At 41.2% G+C, this 22985-nt stretch overlaps 1 protein-coding gene across 3 annotated transcripts in view; it reads right to left on the bottom strand.

The window, feature by feature from the left end:
* nkain4 (sodium/potassium transporting ATPase interacting 4) overlaps window positions 1–22985 on the bottom strand; it is a 45016-nt gene that overhangs the window by 4818 nt on the left and 17213 nt on the right. For 2 of the 3 annotated variants that reach the window (XM_054789562.1, XM_054789552.1), the window contains exons 3-5: window positions 19901–19981; window positions 12843–13043; window positions 5648–5708 (exon numbers count right to left, since the gene is read on the bottom strand). In XM_054789562.1, coding sequence (XP_054645537.1) covers window positions 5648–5708; window positions 12843–13043; window positions 19901–19981 — 343 coding nt within the window. The remainder of the gene's footprint in view (window positions 1–5647; window positions 5709–12842; window positions 13044–19900; window positions 19982–22985) is intronic. The other variant, XM_054789571.1, reaches the window with a different exon arrangement.

The raw sequence follows: 22985 nt of genomic DNA, 5'->3' as shown, positions 1-22985 counted from the left end.
GCTCAGACACTTGAAAAATTAGGGGGAACATTGGCTCTGATAAACAATGACAGTGAGGTGTAATTCTACCTTTGCTACCTTGTGTGAGTGGTTGTGTTTGGGTCAGGCTGACAGAGACATGAATCACTGAGTGATATTGGGAAACACCAGGGGGGAGAAAATGGGTCGGAAAGGATGAAAAGAGAACGTGAGTGTGAGGAAAAATGGGGGTGAAAAATGGTGAGGGTATGCAGAGAAATTGAGATAACGAGCAGATAGGCAGCTAAAGATATCATAAAGTGTCAACCTGGAGGAGATACAACACAAAGCTGCAAACTCAAGGAGAACCTCATTGTTGTTGCCTCCTTTTAAAATATGTTTTAAAGAAAACTGGAATTGATTTATGCTGAATGCACAAAAGGTGAAGGTGGCCAAGAGAGCATCAGGAAGTACATGTATGTAAAATACTAATTCAGGCAAGGATCTGAAATAATTAATTTCCGTGTCAGCAGATTGTTCAGTGTTTGTTTCTACATTCTAACATAGCACCTTTGCAAGTCATTCAATCCTATTATTTTTCATCATACAGTCAATCATTCAACTACTAATAGATAGAATTGATGTAATTGCTTGTAATTAGAGATTGATAGCAACATTAATAGAATGTTATTGTTGAAAAATATTGTTTAGCACCATTAGGGTAGATTTGTTGGTGCTAGGACCTAAATTTTGTGTAGCTCTTCCTTACTATATAGTAAGGATAAAAATGATGTTACATTCAGACACCTTGGGTGAGATTTTATAGGGCACTCCCCTCCATCTGCGATTTACATCGCTTGCATGAGAAATTGAATGCCATTGTTTTTGCCGTTGTCTTTAATTTGTAAGATGACGTATCATCCATTTTATATGAACACAATACAAAGAAATACAAACAAATCTGAAATATAATATACAGTAATTCTTCGTTTATCGCGGTTAATTGGTTCCAGAAAGTGAATTTGCGGTGCGCTGAGAACACTGGAGTACTGCCCGGACTGCTGTGACAGAGGCAGTCTGGGCACAGTCAGGGGGAACGACCGCTGTAGCTACGGAGCAGAATATCCAACATCCAACATGAAACTAACTTCACCACGGTACACCGTGGAGATGTCTGCATGGTGTTGTTGTGTTTTCTTCTTCTTGCGGGTGGCGCGAGTCGAGTGGCAACCAGCTTTGAGTTGCGAAAGTTATACAGCAACCGTATCAAACTGATCTCGTGGTGGAAGCCGATATTATGCGATCTTCAAAATGCAGCGTATGGGTAGCCGATCCTGATCCTGAAGATCAGATCGGGACATCCCTATAAAATACCTATTTACAGCTATATACAAAACTATGTACAAAAATTATGAGACTTATTTGTCATCATTTGTAGCAATATTAATTGGGCATTGCTATACGTTTGAATCAATGTGAGTTTGTCTATTTTAAGAGTTAATAGTAATTAGTAGTTTTAATATAATTAAATAATTAATAAAAATTTTCCCAGATTTTTTGGCAACCCTTGCCATTAGTATTATTAGTACTTTTAATATAATTAAATAATTTTTTTAAAAATCCCAGATTTTTTGGCGAACCTTTCCCCTTACCATCCCACATTGCTTAAAGGGCCCGCTGACTCTGGTTACATTACATCCAAACTTTGAAATTTGAATTATTCCCACATATGCTTGATTCTTTGGCGCATTGATGTAAAAACATAACTGTAAAAGCCTTTGGCGCCTTCATAACCTGAGGACAACCTGCCACAAACATTCCATCCACCCACCAAAGCCCCTAGGTTCACAGTTCTGCTCTGAAGGATTTTGCGGAGACGTGACTCAGCACATAGGGCAGCAATATAATTAGCAGACATGCTAAAGTGAGCTTATCCCAGCGCTAGGCGGCTAACTCTATGACCTACTTTACAAAGAGGATTTTCCGCACCACTCGCGCTGACGGTGTGTCTGAGAGCCACTGATAAGTCTGTGTTAAGATTCACAAGGCAACACAAACACGGTGTCAGACGCATGCCCAGCCTAACACACAAACACACAGAGGACTATTAAAGCCTTGTTAGTCGGTGATGCTTATTGTCTGGCCGATAGTGTCTTTTTGTGCTTTTGCGTTTTGGCATTTATGTGTGAGTTGTACACAAGCTTTGGGACACAAATCTAACTTATCCATCTCCTTGGAGAGTGCACAGCATGAGAGAACACTCCTGTCTGTCTTTTGTTACAGTATGTGCAAATATCCCGTCTCATCAAAAAAAGGTCAAAGCTTGACACTGTAGATCACATGACATCACTTGTTGTCAGTGCAAACATGAGTTGACGTGGGCACGAGCAATCGGAGACCTCAGAAACTCTCGGAATATCAGCGGGTTGAGGTTTGTCTCATGTTGTCTTGCTGCTGCATAGCTCTCTCAACACCTCAACACTTCTCCCCCATGCCCCCACTGACAAACATCTGCCTCTGCTCCCCATAAAAACTCACTTCCCTGTCCTTTCTTGTCTCTTTCCTACTTCTGCCACTTGTGTTGCCCCATCGTGTTCCCTAGTTCCCTAATTATTGACCAGCAAGGTGCTAAATGACGCTAGTACAAGTAGTGACTAGGGACCTGTGTTTTTTTAAGCAGAACACTAGGGTTCTGATACACCAGGGGTCTTTAATTAAAATTGAGTAAGGTCCGTTTATGCAATTTTTTTCACAGCGAAGGTCCGAACCTTATTATGCCTGAAATTGCGTCAAACAGACTAGCTCATATGAATATCAAATGTAATCAAATGAAACCAGGCACACCACCCGACAACCCGTGCTATTCAAATAGTGGGACGGGCCCACCTGGGGGACGCGGGGTGTACGGTGAACTGTAAGGGGGGCGTGAGGCAGGAAGGACTTTCGATATTAGTGCAGACCTGCCAACATGTTGAATTTGTCACACTCGGCATACAATTTAAATATGCTTGCATGCTTCACTGCTCTCCATTTTGTCGCATTTTGCTGGTTTCAGTCTGTACAGTACAGAAAAATAAATAGATATTACCAGTTTCTCAATAGTATTTCAAAATGGGAAGGTGCGAAAATATTTCTGTCCCCCAGTGGGGGCATGACAGAAAATAATTGAGACGCACTGACAGACAACACACTTGGTTCTATTCGAAGATTACGCGGCAAGGAAAATGGATGGATGCATGGTTGTCATTCGCTCAGCAGGTAAACAAACAATTTCATTGGCTCATTTTGATTGACGTCACCACGTTTGCTGTCACGTTAACCGTAATAACTGAAGTAATTACGCCCGCAAACTGCCATGCGATCGGTCCGCGAGCATGATTATATGTTACTATATGTCCCATGCACTTGAATTGGTCACAGGTCCATAAAGGACCATAACTGGGTCCAGATCCAGACTGAGGTCCGCCATTTGGTGATGGCTGTAATACATGCTGTTGCCATTTACTAGCAAAGCAAGCAAATAAAGCCCAATGGTTATAAACCTCAAACAACTACAGCATTTACGACCATGTTGACTGTGACGTTCAGTTCAGTGAATGTAGAAGAGTATATATTATATACAGAATTTGTGGGAGGTTATTTATTATTCGAGTTGAGCTTCAGAACAAAACTATGTTATCCGTTCCTCCTTTTTGTTTTATTAGAAAGCTTTTGTATTCTAAAGTTTTTGGATTCTAATGCAATGCCAAATGTTCTTGACTTCTGCACACCAAATGTATAACCATCGTCACCCATAAAACCATGTAGAAGTTTGTAGCAAATGTAAAGAAAGTTCTTCCTATTCTGTTCCCATTAGTGGGACATATTGTACGAGCTGCAAAAAGAATAACTCCATGGCTGCTGCTGGCAGAGACGCTTAAAAAAAGCATTAAAGACATCAGAGATGAGAGACGTAAAGGGAAGGAAGCTCTGAGGAGGAGGAGAAATGCTGAGGCAGGAAGGGTGCTCAATGCAGACAGTTGCTTTAATCTACACATCAAATGAGAATGGAAAATGAGAGCAAGGGCACCTGTCTTTGTGTGTGTGCGCGTGAGTATGTGTGTGAACACAGCTAATTATAATAACAAAGAGCTTGCAGTCAGAAGTAATGTAGCCGCAATTTACTGCAGTTCAGCCTGGATCACAGAACAACTACATTTTAATTATATCCGGAGTGTAGTCGCCATAAAGGAATGCAGTGAAAACATGCAAACTCAATTTCCTGTCCAAGACATTTCACTGCAGTTACCTTCTACATAAAAAATACCCATAAAAATTTGAACTACATTTTGACCCTTGACCTTTGCCAACCACAAACGTTTTTGGGTTGAACACAAACATGTTCTCAAAATACATCAGCTCCATTGTAGTGGGGACTAAAATCATTCAATGTCTTGCTTAGGCTTCGCAGAGGCACTGCATAAGTACTACCTACACAAAGTTTCCATTTCAAATGTAACACTACAAAGGGAATACAAATTTTTAGCATAACGATTAAAATGTAAACATGGTTTTAGAGTATCTTTAGGTTTTGGTAAAGGTTTTGGACTTTAACCGAGAGGACACTTCCCTCCAGGCTTGATTTGGGAGTGCACAGTGCTTAAATGATAGCGTTCAAAGGATGGGGGGATCAGTTGAGTAAAATGCAAACTGCTCCACAGCCAGTGGATCTCTGGTATGTGACCACAGAGTTTGAGCTCTTCGCCACTACGCCACATGAACACACGAGACAACACCAAATTACAAGGGACTGCTGGTGAGCATACAATTAGCTTGTGTTGTGTGTTTAAAATCACATCAGACTTTGGGTGTCTGACAAAAGTGGCTGACGTGATTACAACCAGAATCCATATTTACTATAATCTGTACTCAACAATGACGCCCTCTCCACCTAAAAGAGCCCATACAGTCACAGCTAATCCTCACAGAGCCATTCACCCATTACAAGTATGCAACAAAAGCCTTCATGCGTTCCCTTTCAAAGCGTTGACTAAAACGTGAAAGGTATAGCTCCATGCATGAGGACAAAGCTACAGTATTAGTCCTGGTGAATTATGATGATCAGATATTTATGACTCCCACGGACCCTTTGAGCAAATGTTCCTGTTCTCTGATTGGCTAACCCAGAGAAGGACCTCTGACCTGCTGCCCATGAGGTCACAGCAGCTGGGTCGTTCATCACGAGTGGCCTTCTCTGGTTTCTCACTCTTCTCTTGTGGCTCCTTTCACTATGCCGCTTTTTCCCACCCTCTCTCCTTACACGACAAGCAAAGAAGGACAGTCGCAGTTAATTTGTGTATTTATCTAACAGCTCGTTATGCGCTCGCACTCGCTCAAGTGCAGGTATGACCTGTTCTACATCTAACAGAAACATGGACATGTACAGTATGACTCGTTGTAAGAGCTGTATGATGAACGGACATGAGCACAGGTGGTGATGGAACAACACATCGGGGGAGGTGCAATTCTGACACTTAAAAAAAGCCACCCTACCAGGGAATAGACAGCTGGAGTGACAAACAAATGGCTCATGAGAAAGTGAGAAAGCCAGAGGATCAGAATCACCAGCAAGCACAACAGAAAATAGCCAAGGTGTTATTCTTTTATTGTTGCAATGCTGTTTGTGTAGTGGTGAGGTCTGACTACTTACAGCTGTCCTCCTCCTCAGTGATGGCGCTGACCACATAGGAGGCGTACACAAAGCCCAGGAGCTGTAAACGGACAAGAGAGGTTAGACAACACAGAACGATACAGCGGGGATGTCACCAAGGCAGAAACCCTTCACTCATAAGAACTGCTTTAACAGATAACAGCAGAAAAATCCACAAGTTCAAGTGTCTCCAACGAAAAGATGTGTAACCTTTCTGTGACTGTCAGTGTACAAAAAAAATCTGGAATATTGCATTTTAAAATGCATTTCAACACCTGAATTACATCATATTTGACTTTTTAAAGATTAAATTAACACACATAGACACTCAGTGCATTTACATGCACTAAAACAGTCACAGGAAGAGTATGTATGCCACATGCCAATAGTTGACACTCTGAGAAGTCATCTGTTTAAATGGATAACATAAGCTTCTAACATGAGTTTTCGACAGCTCTTACGTACAGGGGTTAAGGTTTTAATGTGTGTTTAAAAGACATCTGCTTTGGCTTTTGCAAACCTGCCAACATTCCCACCGACCAACCAATTGTTGTACAGTCGTTCCTCACCACATCGCGGTTCAAATTTCCCTCCTTCACTCTATAATGTTTTTTCAAAAATATATTAATTAATAAACCGTGCATGAAGACGAATGCCTTTTATTGTCACTATACACATGTACAATGAGATTTAAAGCAGCGGCTTCTCTGGTGCAGACCAGTATGTAAATAAAATATAGAAAAATATTTACAATATGTAATCAAAGAAGTAATATTTTAAGAAATATATAAGAATTAAGTGATATGGCATTTAGTAATTTAGTAGTGATATGATGTTAATATATTATTATTAGATTTGGGACCGCTAAACCGATGTGACCGGATATCCAGTTTGACAAGCAAGAGACACGGTTGCATTGGTAGCAGCCTCCTGGATCGCTAAGAATTTGCCATAAATCATGAGATTAATCGATTGTAGAGACATGAACTGGGTATCACAAAACTAGCAACCGGTTGACAGAGCTTCTCTTAAATAACACAATAGCCTAGGCTGCTGGTGAAAGGATTGTCGTACATTCACACCACTTACCGTGACTGAAGACGAGAATGGATGTACATAGTAGCAGTGCATACATTATAGCGATCTAATTTACTTTTCCCTCATGCCTTGCCTTGGTTGTTTTATTTTGTGGTTAGGTGATGAAGTTCATTATGATAGTTTTGCAGAGCTGTTGGAAACGTGAATTTCTCTTGGAGATTAATAAAGTATGTATCTATCTATCTATCTATCTATCTATATTTTTTGAATGAAATAACGGTCCATTACCAAAACTGATATCCATTTACATACACATTGATGTAGTTATTTTCAAAAAAAATGTTTTGTGTTTTTTTTAATCATTACACCTGAAAGTTTGGGCGGTTGTGGACCCCTGCTTCGGGCATATGATGTGATCTTTTATACATTTGAAAATATTGTAAGAATGCCACTACAATTGGCTTCTTTATTTTATAATGTAAGATTAATGTCAACAAATGTAACTGTAGAATTGTATCATATCGAATCGAATCGTATCGTTTGTATACTGCATCAAATCTTTCTGTTTTTAAAACATATCGTTTTTGAATCTAATTGTAACCTGTGTATCTAGTTTCAAATCGAATCGTCTATCACAAAGAGATTTACATTCTTAATTATTATATGATGAAAACGGGGACAAAAAGTAGCCACTAAAGTTACAATTGAATATTTACATGAAATTTCTTTATTTGCATATGTTGGTATGGACATCATCCTTTGGTCCATACCAAAATGTATTGCAAAATTGCATGCATGACTGACCACAGATATTTTTTGTCCACCGGAAAACGGGCCTGTGTTCAGTCATGCATGAACCGAAAGATGATATCCATACCAATATATGCAAATAAAGAAATTTCATGAAAATATACAATAGACGACTGAAAACGATTCAGCATTTAAAGCGCATAGTCAATGTACGGCATCACACATACAGTCGTGTACAAACACACCAGACAGCTCCATAAGTGACCGCAGCTAGTAGTGACTGAGCGCTGAGAAAGTGGCAGAGGGTTGTCATCATCTGCAAAACAGACCCAGTGAAAGACGGGGATGAGGCAGTGGGTCTTCACCCTGCCATGCATCCATCAGTTGGCAATCTGCCGTGCCAAACCGTGTGAAAACAGTGCTCTTTCCCCCCTCCCAACAAGATATATTTGCTTTAATAGCTTGATGAAAAACGGTGATGTAACATTTGCAATGGAGCAAAAAAATACAATTCAATATACATCCAATATACTACTGTGGTGTCTGGTAAAACAAAGAGTTTGTCACGATGTGGTCTGGATAAGATACATAACTCTTCTTGCCTCCCTTCTCTCTCTCTCTCTCACTAGCCCCCCTGACCTCATTAGTATTTTATTGCTCCTCTCACTCTTTCCATTATTGAAGCAACAAAATGGTGGTGAATTAGCACATGTATAAAGCCACTATCAAACACAATAGATTGTGTTAACAGCAGGGGCACACCCTGTATTCTGTGTGTGTACTGTATATGCCTGTGTATGTGTGCATGCATACATGCTTGTTTACTATTCATCAAGGCCTAAAAGTAGGGGTGGGAATTACAGAATTTTTAACACAATATTTTGTTAACAATCACTATAGTACTGCGATATAGCAACTATGCAATAATCAACATACTGTATTGGGAAAAAACACATCTAAGATTCATCACAATACAATAACTCCCCGCTGTTCATGGGGGTTACATTCCGAGACTACCCGCGAGTAATTGAGGCACCAGCTTCCTCCTTGTCCTCATCCTTCCTCGATTTCAGATCAACATTTGCAATAAAAATGACTGTTGTAAAGACAATTTGGGAACCTGTCATTTGGGAACCTCCTTTTCCATGACACACAGCTATCTAGATTCATGCATAGACTCTCATAATATCACATCATAAATGTACACTAACAGGAAGAAAGACACATTTGGTCCTCACCATGGTGTGCCCTTGTTTTAACTTCTGTGACACAATGTTCTCGTGAATCTCTGTTCTGTCTCCTCTGAGCACTGAGCAGTGATAAGGGCCAAAAAAATGGTCAGAAGGAAAGCACATTAAATTGTACAACTGAGTACAAAAAGTTCATTGTGGATGTGGGGAAACAGCTAAAGCAATTCCATCCACCAGGATGCCATTCACTTGTTACCCTGTTAGAAGGGATGTAGTACTGATAGTAATAATGAAGGTGAAAGGAAAGTTTTATCTGTGTGTGTGCGTGCGTTTGTGTGTGTATGTGTGTGTGTGCGTGCGTGTGTCTATGTGCACAGTCAGCTTCTGAGGTAAGTGGAGAAAAGGCTATGCGGATCTGCAAAGGCTAATGAGGGTCAGTTTTTCACTGAATAGACCAGCCCAGAACGACATTTTACATTTTCACAGTGCATACCCAATCATGAAAATCAGTCTACAAGGCATTAAACACTTTCATGTTGGAAAAAAGTTCTGTAACAAGCCAATTAATTTCCATAGCAACCAGGGACAGGGACAAATAAAGAGTAAACATCAATTACGTAGGTAATTGAACAAGTAACAGAAATACTCCTTCATAAATGTAATTAGTTACCAAGGAAAGTAATTATTCTATTACTAAAATAAAAAACAAACTTTCAAACATGTAAAACAATTTGGATTTAGCTTTGTAGTGCCATTGAAAGATGCTTTATGAGATTAGATAAACCCGCGTCCCCGGGTGAAACCCCAGAACAAAGCCCAAATGCACCACTACCTAGGCAGGCGAACCCATCCCGACTATCTTCAACCATTAAATGCACAAGTCCAAACACCCAATTCCCGAGTACCACGGGCGAAACCCACAAACCGGATGTTCTCACGTTGAAGTCGTGCATGTGCTTACATTCTGAAAACACCAGTTTTAACTTGACAGACCCCTCCCGACTCGCCATTGCAGCATGTAGTTCTCTTGTGTGGCGTGTTGACGTTTGTAACAACAACACCCACCTACCTGAACTCTGACACTGATTGGCTTACCATAAAATTGTACTCTCCCTTTAGCCAATCATCATTACTTACGTGTCTGTCCCGTCCTCCCCCACCAAAGAAAGAAAATCAGAAAACAACTATTTTATTTGCAGCTCCTGTCCTGTGCCTGGCTGAGCAAGCTGTTATACAGTATATCAGTGCATAATAACTCGCCACATTTAATGTAATGTAATGGTAACAGCTTTGTAACGTTTGAAATAGTAATTACTGGTAATTAGATGACACATATGTATGTTTGTGAGCAATGATGAGAATCTGTGTCGATCTACAAGCGAATGACCACACAACTGATTATGCCTCAGCGCCAGGAAAAAAGTCCAAGATAAAATAGCGCAATAGAGGTTGACAAGAGAGAGAAAGAAAGGGAGGGGAGTGCAAATGTCTTGTAGGTTAATTACACAGGACCCTCCGCCTGACAATGAGGCACAGGCGCCGCTGTAGATGTGTTAGATGTTTATGTGTGTGTGCGTAGCTGAGAGTTTAATGACAAAACATGATGAGATTGGGTCTGCAGAGACCATATCCACCTGTTCCTTTCTGCCACCCCCACATCATCAAACACACATGCACATGCCCACATGGAGTTATTAAGTGTCTTCTGCGTTGCCTAATTTGCATCTTTCACACCCAATAACTGCATGGCAAAGCATGCTAATGTCCTAAAACACACCTCTCAGACACGAGAGATTTGCACATGTAGGAATGAAAGCTGCACCAGCAAACAAGCATTAGCCAACAGAATTCAGATGAAGTCAGAGAAGGAGTGAAAATGGGACATCTGACAAGGAAACAAATAAAAAGAACAAAAAGCAAACAGTTACAGTAAATAACCAAACTACAAGCTACAAGAAAGGTGGCTGCTTGTTTACCCCATCCAAATCCTCCTGCGTTGCTTCTCAGAAGAAGAACAAATATTTGAGTGAAAATAATCAGAGGAAAATCCATTTCCCTGGAAACCAGATTAACAATTAAATCTGTTGGCAAAGACAGCCTTTGAGGTAGAACGACAGATGCTGGTGTGTTCATGATATAGTGCGAGTAGACTGACATGACTTTCAGTAGGCTTCAGGAGACTAATTCTCTCGTCTTGAGGTCTTTTTCTTTTCCCCTCCCTGTTTTTGGCTGATGCCTAGCAACCGCATCTTAACTTAAATCCTTCCTGTGAGTTGATGGAAAACATGCATTGAAAATGCAATGTAAATGCAGGCATATTACACATGGGCTCTGTGCTATTGTCATACAAAGACAAAGCATTTGCTAATTCTGGACATATTACCATAAGATACAAAGACACATACATCAGTGATACCACCAGTTTGCTCAGCATGCAGCATGTACACAACTAGAGGAAAGAAGAGACACACAGATACATATACACACACACACACACACACAGGCACACACAGGCACACACACACACACACACACACACACACAGGGGACAGGGGACACGTGTTCTGCATAAATTTGAAATCAAACAAGACTAATGGACTTCTCAGAGGGAGCATCCCGACAATGTTGATAGATGTGGGGATGGTTGAGAGGATGGGGGTGGAGTTGAGGGGGGGCGTACATGCTGTTTTCATGGGGTGGAGTTGGGTGGGGGCGCCCATGCTGTTTTCATGCAGTTGAATGCCCTGTTCGATGAGCAAATACAGCCTTAACAAGTAATAGCTAGCTGTGCTCTGGGGAGCCGTTAAGCCATTACACAAGCCCCACTTCAAAGCAGACAGGTAAATGGCATCAAAATGTCTTCACTGCATATGTGGACCAAGAAGACGGTAGGGGAAAGTGAGTGAAACGGGCCAACAGAGAGCTAAGTGCGCCATCTTTTTACTCATAGACAGGATTTGACAGACATGAAGGTCAAACGGCCTCATATCCTGGTGAGAAAATTAGACAGGAAGACAGGCGGTGCTGATATACTGTGAGAGGGCGAGGACATGGAAAGTAAAGGAAATAAACAATGGAACAAAGGGTGAGAAGACTGACATGCTTTCTATGATCAACTGTCACTAACAAAATCCCATGTTTGTTGCCAGGGAATTATTTGTGAATGTCCTGTGGTGGTAATACCTCCGCTATATGCAATATCTATGCGTATTTGTGTGCACTTTGTTTAACGGTTTAAGAAATATCCAACATCTCATCACTATTCCTCTTATGAACATTATTTTGCCTGGATTCCATTTGTCTTTTTATATCAGTGGCTGTGGCACAATGGAGTTTAGATTTTTTGCTGATGACACTGATGGGAAAATGAGTCACGGTTAGAATGGTGGAGGGGAAAAAAAGAATTCAATAATGTGCAGGGGTACTTATGGATGATGAAGAATTTTAAAGGGGTGTCGAGCAAAGTATTCCAAAAAGGTGATGAATGATGCCATAACATAGTTTTAAATGCTTGTACCTGAGTCAAATGGTTACTCGAGGGATAAAAGTATGATGAAGTGGCTATAAGCACTGAGTAATAGTTTTCTATTACCTGAGCTCTCAAACTGTTTTTATATGTTGCTTCATTTAGACAACAAAAACATTGCACACTGATGATAACACACTGATGATACAGCATCAGAGCGTGAAGTTTCAGCATATTGCTCAAGGGTACATTCAAAGCCCTGAGGGGGAACAGAGGATCGAACCTGCCATCTACAAGTTGAGAGACCAATCTACCTCTGCCTCTCTTCTGAATATCATTTTCTATCATCAGCATCTTTCTGACACATGGTGAATCTGAGTAGACAGTGATTACTGGCCAGCAGATTCACATTCTTCATCTAAATGACACAAACGACCATCCTTGGAGCCCCAACTAAATATTTCATGGCCTCTCAGAAGGGCAACCTTGAAAAGCCATCTTACAAAGACAAAGGGAGACCTTGCTTTCTACCTTTTCTTTTCATTTATCCTTTGAGTTCTAGCCTGCTATCTGCTTGGCTGGCTGCCCTCACTTCAACCACGCATCCAACCAGAAGGGAGTAGAGACACAGACATGACAATCTGAAAGTACTTAGTGTTCCTGTTTTTAGATTAAAGCAACATAACATATTATTTATGGGACATCAATGATATCTATGTATGACACCTCACTGGCTAGTGCAAATACTCACCGCGGCCAGGATCTGCATTCCACTGTGCATGACCTCAATGTACTGGTAGTCCATGAGGCAGCCCATGACAGTGATGTAGGAATGGCTCTCAGTGGTATAGAACCCTTCAGTTTCCGGCATCTCTCTCCTAACACAGCCGGGCCCATGTTCGCTCCACCATGAGTGATGGGCTGAGATGTTAAATGTCAGCAGGTCACTGTCCTGGAAAAGAAAAAACAAAAGAAAACATGAGCGGTATTCAATTTATTCACAGCATTCAGGAAGGAAGGGACAGAGATTGATTTTTTCATTCAATGCAAAAACTTTTGTATTGAAAAAAAAACAATTAAAAATATAAATAATAGATGCAGAACACAGAACAGCCATTAAATTTTTTTTTGATAGTCAAAAAGTCCAGGAAAAAAAATCAAGTGTCATAATTTTCATGTAGGCCTGTGCAGCAGCACGCTGTATTCGTTTCCAGGGCACACTAAAAAATTGCTTGTACACAGTATTTCCATGGCAAAATTAGCATATTTTGCACCACCAGATTTTAACAAAATTTCATCTGCAGATAGATATTAAAGTGAATTTATATCCTACACACCTTTTATCTTGTCCTGAAGCTCCGATCCATGAGTTTGAAAGGCCTAAAGTCTTACGAGTCGAGTTGGATGTGGTCCCAACACGCAGTATAAATCCAATATAAAGCGTGGTGGTGACATCACAGGCAGACTGAGTCGAGTGTTGCGTCCGAGGTGTAGGGTGTCTAGAGTCACTCTTTACTGGACAAAAACTCACAAACTTGTGCTCTTTGGAGAGGACGTGCCGGCTCCACTTATTCAACTCCACGTGTGCTAACTGCCAACCACACTTTAACCACAACAGTTGCCTTTACATGACGTCATCTGTGCGCCCCACTCAACAGGCATGACTAATCAACTTATGCCAAATCAAACTGTTACATGAGTAACGTTTAACGTCTTTATCATTAAAAGTGCTAAAAACACACACATCCATATAAAGCCTGGATTAGATACTATGTTTGTGATTGTCACTCTACCGTGCATCCCAAGACACAAATCAATTCCTCCTTCTCAGTGATTAAAGGTTATTCCCAAATCTGTATAAACTTAAAGAAAGAACATCCAAATGCCCAAATATTAGAGTAGGAGACAGGTTATAAGTTTGTGTATAGGCTGCACGGGTGTAGAGGGGTGTGCTCACAGGTGGGTGTGCATGCTTACACACACAAAAGCAATAAATCGCGCGCACTTGCTTGAGCCGGAGGAAGGAAGAAAGAGGAAAGGCTGGGAAACTCTAATTTATGTTGACTGTTTATGTATTCTTCATTCGCTTTGTCACATTTTACCATACATTGCAGCAACGATCAATTTCATGGGCAAAATATCTGTTTGTCATCCCGGTTTGGTCTTGTTATTATCAAAGCTTATTATAATAAACTCATCACACCACGGTATCCTGTTCAGTGTCTCTGTTAAGCACGTCATCAAGACGGAGTACCCATTCCGACCCGTTCAGTGGCAAAAGGTACATGGAGGCCTCAATAATCTTGTTTCCAGTAATTTCGTATTTATGATGTAAAAAAACATTTGGCTGGGTGTCTCTCTGAAGGGTTGAAGATGAAAGTCTCAGGATAAATGTCACCTTTCCCTTCAATCCATTAGCAACTTTGCGCCCTTCGAAACTCCTGTTGGTGCATTTCATCACTGTTTCATTGAAGTCAGTTGATTAATCAAGATGCTTTCAAAATGATTCCCATTTTTTTCCCCTGTAGTCCACAATTTGGATGACAAATGGTTTCCACTGCTTCAACTTGACTTTTGAAGAAATCCCAACTTCAAATTTAGTCTGACATGGAAACTATGTGTTGTTCATCTTGAATCGTGGGGTATCGCAACAGAATCTATCAGCTGAATTTACTGTATAATGTTTTTAAATGGGAGTCAGATTACTTTTCTGCCACATGTTTGCTTAATTATTAATCTGATGATCACCCTGTAGTTGGCCACCATTGATGAGGGTGTCTAGCGTTGAAAGGCTGAAACACCCACTGATTCAAAGATGTGTCCCAAAATTTACATCCTTCCCATGGCTGAGATAACGTTCCCATGCCACTCTCAACATCCACGCCTCATGTGATTACCATCTATTGGCACAAAGGACAGTTTCCATAAAGTCACGTGCATTTAGCAACTTGATGAATGTGACGAGTGCAGCTTTATCCGTTGGGCAGGTTCAATTGGACTTCACAACTCAACTCACAACAAAGCTATTAAACTGATTAATTCCTGTATTAAGCTTTCAGATGAAATCAATATGAGACTGGTTAAAGCAACGCTCTTGTATGGCTTGACCACCAGGCCATGCCATTGGGGGTGTCACGAGACACTCACTTCACGACATGAGACGATACAAGATATTGGGTATACGAGAACGTGAAAAGTACAATGAAAAAATATACTTTTGAAATAGACAATATGGTGCAATCTACTCATATAATATCTACTACGTCACACTTCTGAATTCGTTGACTCTGTCGAATGACAAAATCTGTCAGGGGCTTCTAAGAAGGCTGTGTGTCAAGTGTATGTGTGTGTGTATTTGTGTGTGCATGCGCGTCCACACTCCATTAGGCAGCTCTCCTCCTGGCCACCATATGCAGTGCTGGGAGCCGAGGCTGGTTCCATCTGTTGGGTTAAAGCCCAGCCTCAGCCCCGAACAGCTGGCCCCAACAAGGTTCATTATACAGCACACACAAACACACACTCATGGTGGACGCATATAGCGGAGTGAAGTGATAGACAAGACACACTTGACGGAGCTAAGGTCTGTCACACAATGACAAAGGCACCAGAGCTCGAGAAGGTGTCTCTGAAATTCATTTTGGAATTGTGATGTGGGTGTGAGATGAATGTTGGCTGAATTCATTTTTCTCTATGGTTGGGCAGCCACTGGGGCAACAGACCCATCAGTGCAAAGGGAAAGGGAGGGGGTGACGGTGGTCGGCTGAGAGGAGAAGCAACGAGGAGCGAGAAAGAGCACTATTTAAACTGAGAGAAACATTTGGGAAAATGCAGCAGGGGGGCAGATGTCTGGCGAGAAAGGTATGCACACAACAGCAATTAGATCATTAATAAAAAATAATCACGTACTAGCCACGGGATGCTGAAAAGATTAAATAAATCAAGCTGCAGAACATCTGTGCATGTAGTAGCTATGTACATGTGATTATTTATCAATAAAACTACATTTGAAAGTCAACAGGGAGCTGTTGTTCTTTCAACAAAACAAAATACATTAAAAAGAAAACACCCTTGATTCAGAGAATTTGCAATTACGGGTGAGGTAAGTGAAGAAGCTTTGAGTTTGAGTCACAGTTTGGATTAGTGGTAAGAGCCGTGTTTTTATTACAATATATAATGCAAGAATTGTTGTTTACTGTGTGCGGCACTTGCCTCACACGTTTATGTTCCACAGTACCTAAGGCAGTGGATCACATTTACTTAGCGGTCATAAATAATATTCAGTGGCAATAAAATTCCAGCATGCTCAATTATGCTTTTAAAGGTTTACAACTCTGGAGCAGCTTTGTGTGGTGCAATCAAAAGCATCAAGAGGCACAAATTAAAATATGGAAGGATGACGGCAGATCATCAAACTAAATGGCCGTCTTTGCACCGTACAATTTATGTCCAAGACGGGAAAGGCAATGAAAAGTAAAAAGTTGGAAACAAACAATTGTTTTCTGACATTAAAGACCTATTATACAAATTTTCGGGCCAAATTTTCAGTTGTAGTTCTGGACTCCTATAGAGCAGCTACACACGATAATCCGCACAGAAAGCTTTCTAGATCTTCCAGACTCTGCACCTCTTCCTGCAGTGTTTCCTGCCTCCGCCCCACACAGTCTGTGTAATTTTCGACACCCCTGGCCCTCCACCAAGTACGCCTCCCGCCAAGCACACTCCGCTGTGATTGGTCACACTCCCAAGCGCTTCTGAAGACTTCCATACAGCTGCCAAACCCCTTTTGTCCGATTACTTACACAAAATAAACACAGTCAGGACACTGATAAATTGTTACTTACAGCTTGCTGTTCTGACTATTCAACATGACCAAGTAATGTTGGAAAGGCGTCAGACTTCAGCAACAGTTTGGCGGATAGTCCAGCTTCATATTGGCCCATGTTCACAACACACTCCTGTGTGAAATGCCATTGACAGATGAGCAGATTTTTCTCTTGCTGAGCAACTCCAATCACTTCTGCCTGATGCTTGCCTCTTCAGGCACACCCGAACAAACATTTCATTGGAGTGCCAACACGGTGAACAGAGCAGAGCGAAGCAGAGCGGGGAGAGGGCAGGCCTTCAGCATTTGTCTGGGCATGCCCATATAAGGAAGTCCGGGTTGCATCGACGTCAATGTAACTCGGTAGGGATGATCCTCAGGATCAGGATCGGCTGCCGATCCGCTGTATTTGTGAAGATCGGATAATATAAGCTTCCGCCACGAGATTGGGCCGCTCCGGTCACCGTTTCACGTTCGTAACTCTGAGCCACACCCAACATGGTAGGTGCAGTAATGCGCATCAAAGCTCATAATCGGTTGATAATTACAAACATTACTAAACATGTCAAACCGCGGCGAAAAACTTTGGAAACTCCTCTGTTACGAAGCATAAATGGAAGCTAGCGGGATTCGCTTAGTTTAGCTAGTGTAGGTGTGCATGTGTGTGTGTGTGTGCGCGTATGTGTGTGCGGCTCAGGCTGGATGAGTATATTTTCACTGTGTTGTGTTTACTGCTTTAATGTAAGGACCATTTTACTATGTCCACTGACGACGTGCAGGTTGTGAGTGAAAAAAGACGAGAGGCACGTTCATCTTGCACCCTGCGCGTATCAACCGTCAATTGTCATTCTCAACACACACAACACATTCCGGCTTTCAAAATAAGAACGCTCTTTGTCACTTTTGGCATTGTGTAAACAAAATAAGGGTGTCATTAAAATATCTTACATTAATAATGCCATGTGAATTACATCTGTGACTCCATCTTCCTTAATCACAAGCACGGCACAACAGTTTGTGGAAGATTTTGTAGCAATATGTGCTGAGGCTGACATCCCATTAGAAAAGTTAGGTAAGCTACATCCATTTCTAAATGATTGGAAAAAATGGGCCAATGATGTATTGCATCAATAAATGTAAGGATTTTTGCATTTTATTCACTAATGCAAATAGCACACACTCTATGCTGGTAAAATAAGTGGAAAAGGTAAAAAAAAACAGAATTCTAAAAAATGTAAATGGCGAAAACAGAATTTGGGAAAAATAAAAAATAAACAGGGCTCTAAGAGAGTTTGTTAAAAAAAAAAAAATTCAAATTGATCTATAATCATGTCAAATGATTAGTCCTACCCTAAAAGTATTTTGCACGCCCATTTTTTCAAATTGTATCTTTTACTGGATGATTTATTGGATTAGGGACCTGACTCACAGAGGTTTGATACAAAAGCCAAACAATATTGTTGGTCATGCTGTGTAATAAAAAAGGAAATTCAGCAATACTTTGTTTGTATTATTAACGCTTTAAAGAGCTACTCTCGTAACCATACTCAATTCCACAACAACAAAAGATTATTATTATTATTAAAAGAAACAAACAAAACATCGGTTCCGGATTGGATCGGCAAGACTATAAAAAAAATCGGATCAGATAGGAAGCCAAAAAATGTGGAGGTTGGCATTGGCGATACCGATACAATACTATGTGCAAATTCACCTAATTTTAAAAAATAGTGTACAGCATTTCAATATACAAGTCACATATGAGCAAAAATTCGGAATTGAAGTGCAGTGTGAACATAGCCTAAATATCTGGACATAAGACAGCATACCTTACAGTAGACATGTCCAAATTGTGGACAAAATGTTGTGCAGGTGACCGAATGTAATGTGTGTCCAAACTTTATCCACCAAAATCACAAAGGGTCCACTTTGATATTTGTATATATATATTTTTTATATTTTGTAAAAAGGTTGAACAAAACGTACAGTATCACAGACAAAGCTTTGTGTTATTATTTGCCAACAGTGTCAATATTAAAGCTTTTTCTCTTTACATAGTGCTTTTAGCTGTGTTTTCAAATTTTTGTTGGCGTTGTTTTGTTTAATTTTATTTCTACTATGTTCTGTGCCCAATAAAAAACAAGCCGTAGGCTGCCAATGGCCCCCAGACCGCACTTTGAAGCCCCTGGTGTGTTTACGGAAGTAAATACGCCTCGATTTCTGAATTTGTGGCAATTTCAAGTATTTTGTCAAAAGTTTGATAAACCAAATTGTTTATCGAGGGAGATTAACACAGAAGAGGGCAAGAATTTGGGCTATGGCAGTTCATGGGGAACTTGCTGCGAAGTATGCAAAGCGGGCCTTTCCGAGACGTATACATGATGGATACATTTCAAATTAGTATACGAACAAGGCACGGCTTGCATTTGAAAACGTTGGAATTGTACTGTTCACATTGACAAGAAAAAATAAGATTGCGTTCACAAAGCGTTAGCTCGGCTTATTATCTCAAAGCCGAGCCCCTCTATTCAGACTAACAATATCGCGGTACGTACCAGCCTACGTGCAGACTCGGCACACCCTCCCCGGGCTTGCGCCATCACCCGGTGGAAGCGGAATAATGTCGTCCACAGATTCAGACACTCAAGGATGCATATCCATGCATAGGGTCACTTTTCTTCCGGCATTTATAGTTCACCTGAACAATTTTTTTCTCGGATCACGTGCCTTGTGGAGATTCTGGCTTGTTCAATACAGTAGCTCCACCTACTGTTTAAGAGGGCAAAACATTTATGCACATACTGTGCGCGGGCCATAGTCAATTATATATTTAGATTTTGATACAGGCCAGTTAAAAATGGATGGCGGGCCGCATTTGGCCTGCAGGCTGTAGACACCCTTGTATAAGATAATTACGGCCTTGAGGTTTCAGTGAAACACGTGTAGCAGATAATGACATATGTATTTGTAAGCACAAAAAGCCTCACCTTGGATAGGCCGCCTACATCCAGATAAAAGCAGATGATGAAGACATTCCAGGCCACCCACAGAGCCGCCCAAACTGTATACTGAAGGAAAAAAATTAATTAATCAGTGTAAATACATTAAAAAAACGTGACACAGATTTAACTGAGTCAGATTTATATTGAAAAAAATACACAGCAGATGCCAATATGTGGTCCCTCCTGATGTTGATGATAGCAGTCAGGAAGACTGCTTGAAAAATGACACATTTATGAACTTTGACACCAGATGTCTTGGGTCATCATCTCTTTTTTCCTTACTACCTGCACTGCGTTGTATTTTTTCATATATCTTTTAGTCCGGATTCTATACGCTCGTGTGTAATGGTGTTTATGATAAATGAGAAATGATATCCACCAGTGTCGTATCAAATAACAACACTTTCCACAAACGTTTTAAGTCAATAATGGCGTGATGTTTTCATGCAATGATGGATACATCTTCATTGGTTTCCGTTGCATGTTTGTTTCTAACATGTGATTTCACTTCACCACTTAAAACGTGTGTCACCTTTTTGCCATGTCTCCAAAAGATGCGTACGCCGACTACAAAGGTGGCGTACATTCTCACGTGAAGTTGTGGTTTTTTTTATGTACCATACTTGCCGTGGAAAATGCCGTACGCAACTTTTCGGCCCCATTTTGTGCTTACGCAAGCTTTATAAGTAAGGCCTCAGGTGTCCTGACCTTGAACCTCAGCTACATCATCCATCTTAATACTGTATGTACCTTTATAGTTATGTTTTCACACACAATAACTCCTGAAGGACATGAAGCGCATTTGAGACTGGTTGGGTGTGAATGTAAGAATGGTAATGAATCTGAATTTTGACCTAAATTCTAATGACAATGTTGTGTCATACTGTAAATTAGTAATCTTTTTGATGACAAATAAGGTAGACGTAATCCCTAAAAGCTTGAAGTAGATCAGCTCAGAACTGCAACTACGGATGTGTGTGCAGGGGGGAGGGGGAGGGGGCCTCAGGCTGGTTCAGAGCTAAATCCTGCTAAGTTCCATTCCTTCACAAGGACTACAATTAAGACAAAGAAGCAAAACAGTCCTACAAGTGCAGTCATGTTTTATTTGTTATATTCAGTTTTTAACTCTAGACTGTCATACTCCTGTATCTCAGCGTTGGTCTTGGTGCCAGTAAGTTCAATAAGCAAATCCAAGCCCTCGAGGAACAAGAGGATTTAACAACATCACTCCTACATCAAGCTGTTGACAGCCAGAGTGGCACTGAGCTGTGTTCACTTTGAGAGAGGGTCATCAGGTTGCAAAATCCTCTGACTCACGCTGAGTGGAGTGGTGTGTTTATAATGTGTCAGAGGAAATGTGGAGCGATAAAGTGTACTTTGGTAAGAACATACATGTTGAATCATGATGCCTCCTTCATTTCCCCACTTCTCATTTTTACGTCAATTGACACTTCCTCTTCTTCTTATCCTACAAGTCCCTTTCTCGTATCTGCTGATAAAACGTTTCTAGTCATCACCCTAAAGGTCAAAAGGACATATCCTTAACTTATGTCCAAGAAGAATCATCATCACGCTGCACAATTTTTGCCAAATCTTTACACATTGAAGGAGTACTGTTCCATAACAAAGCAAGACAATTACAAAGTTCTAAAGGCAGACATTTGATGACCAAGAAAAAATGATCAACCAATGTAAATTTCTAAGGCTACACATCATACTTTTTTTCTTTTCTTTTGCCAATCGTCGACTAAATGCAACTTTCAACCAACACCCACGCCGTCTACAAGAAGGGCCAGAGTCGCCTCCACCTGCTGAGGAGACTGAGATCCTTTGGTGTGTGCAGGACTCTCTTAAGGACCTTCTATGACTCTGTGGTGGCCTCAGCCATCTTCTATGCTGTGGGCTGCTGGAGAGGGGGCAGCACGGACAGGGACAGGAGCAGGATCAATAGGCTGATCAGGAGAGCGAGCTCTGTCCTGGACGGTCCTCTGGACTCCGTGGAGGAAGTAGGGGAGAGAAGGATGTTGGCTAAGCTGACATCCATCATGGACAACACCTCTCACCCGCCACATGACACTGTTGTTTCCCTGGGCAGCTCCTTCAGCAGCAGACTGTTACACCCACGGTGTAAGAAGGAGAGGTTCCGCAGGTCCTTCGTACCGACCGCTATCAGGCTCTACAACTCCTGAACCTTTTTGTATTCACTATGTCACTATGCATTCTTTCCTTGTGTATCTTGCTTGCTGCTGTAACAGGTGAATTTCCCTGCTATGGGATTAATAAAGTACTACTACTACTACTACTACTACTACTAATCTCCTGCTTCTGTTATTTTGTTTGTAATAAATGGTGTTTGTGTAGGCAAACAAATGACATATTAAAATGAACTCTGCTTATTTACTCCCTTATGCCAAGACTATTTCTGTGTCATCCAGTTTTTCTCTTTCGTCACCATCTGTGCTCCCACTTATGCTGCTCAAAATAGGCTTTTAATGCCTCAAATGGGCAATAGGGTATCAAATATAAAAACACTAAATTGTGTAAAAGCACATAAATTGGTTTTATACTGGCCTTTCTCAAAGATAGAAACAACAGGCATTGCATTATTCCCAGTGACGTGCAGTCAGGGGTAGATATGTTCCCCCGATCTGATCTTCAGGATAGGGATCGGCAACCGATCTGCTGTGTTTTGAAGATCGGATAATATCGGCTTCACCACAAGATCGGGACACTCCGGTTGCCGTATCACATTCATAACTCTGAGGCACACTCCAACATGGTAGGTGCAGTAATGCACCTCAAAGCTGGTTGCCACTCGACTCCCGCCATCCGCAAGGAAGAAGACGCAGCAACACCACCATGCAGACATGTCCGCGGTGTAGCGTGGTATAGTTAGTTTTGAGTTGGACGTTGGACATTCGGCTCCGTACCTACAGCGGTAGTTCCCCTTCACTGTGCCCGGACTGCTGTGTCATTGTGTGGTGAGCTCGCACGCAGTTGCGGAGCTACGTGGTGGCCAATGTTGGCCTGAGACAATAGCCATCGCGGAAAGTACACTGTAAATGCTAAC

This window comes from Dunckerocampus dactyliophorus, chromosome 1, assembly GCF_027744805.1.
Source record: "Dunckerocampus dactyliophorus isolate RoL2022-P2 chromosome 1, RoL_Ddac_1.1, whole genome shotgun sequence".
Classification (NCBI taxonomy): domain Eukaryota; kingdom Metazoa; phylum Chordata; class Actinopteri; order Syngnathiformes; family Syngnathidae; genus Dunckerocampus; species Dunckerocampus dactyliophorus.
The sequence above is the reverse complement of the archived record's forward strand: the minus strand, read 5'-3'. Positions and strand labels throughout refer to the sequence as shown.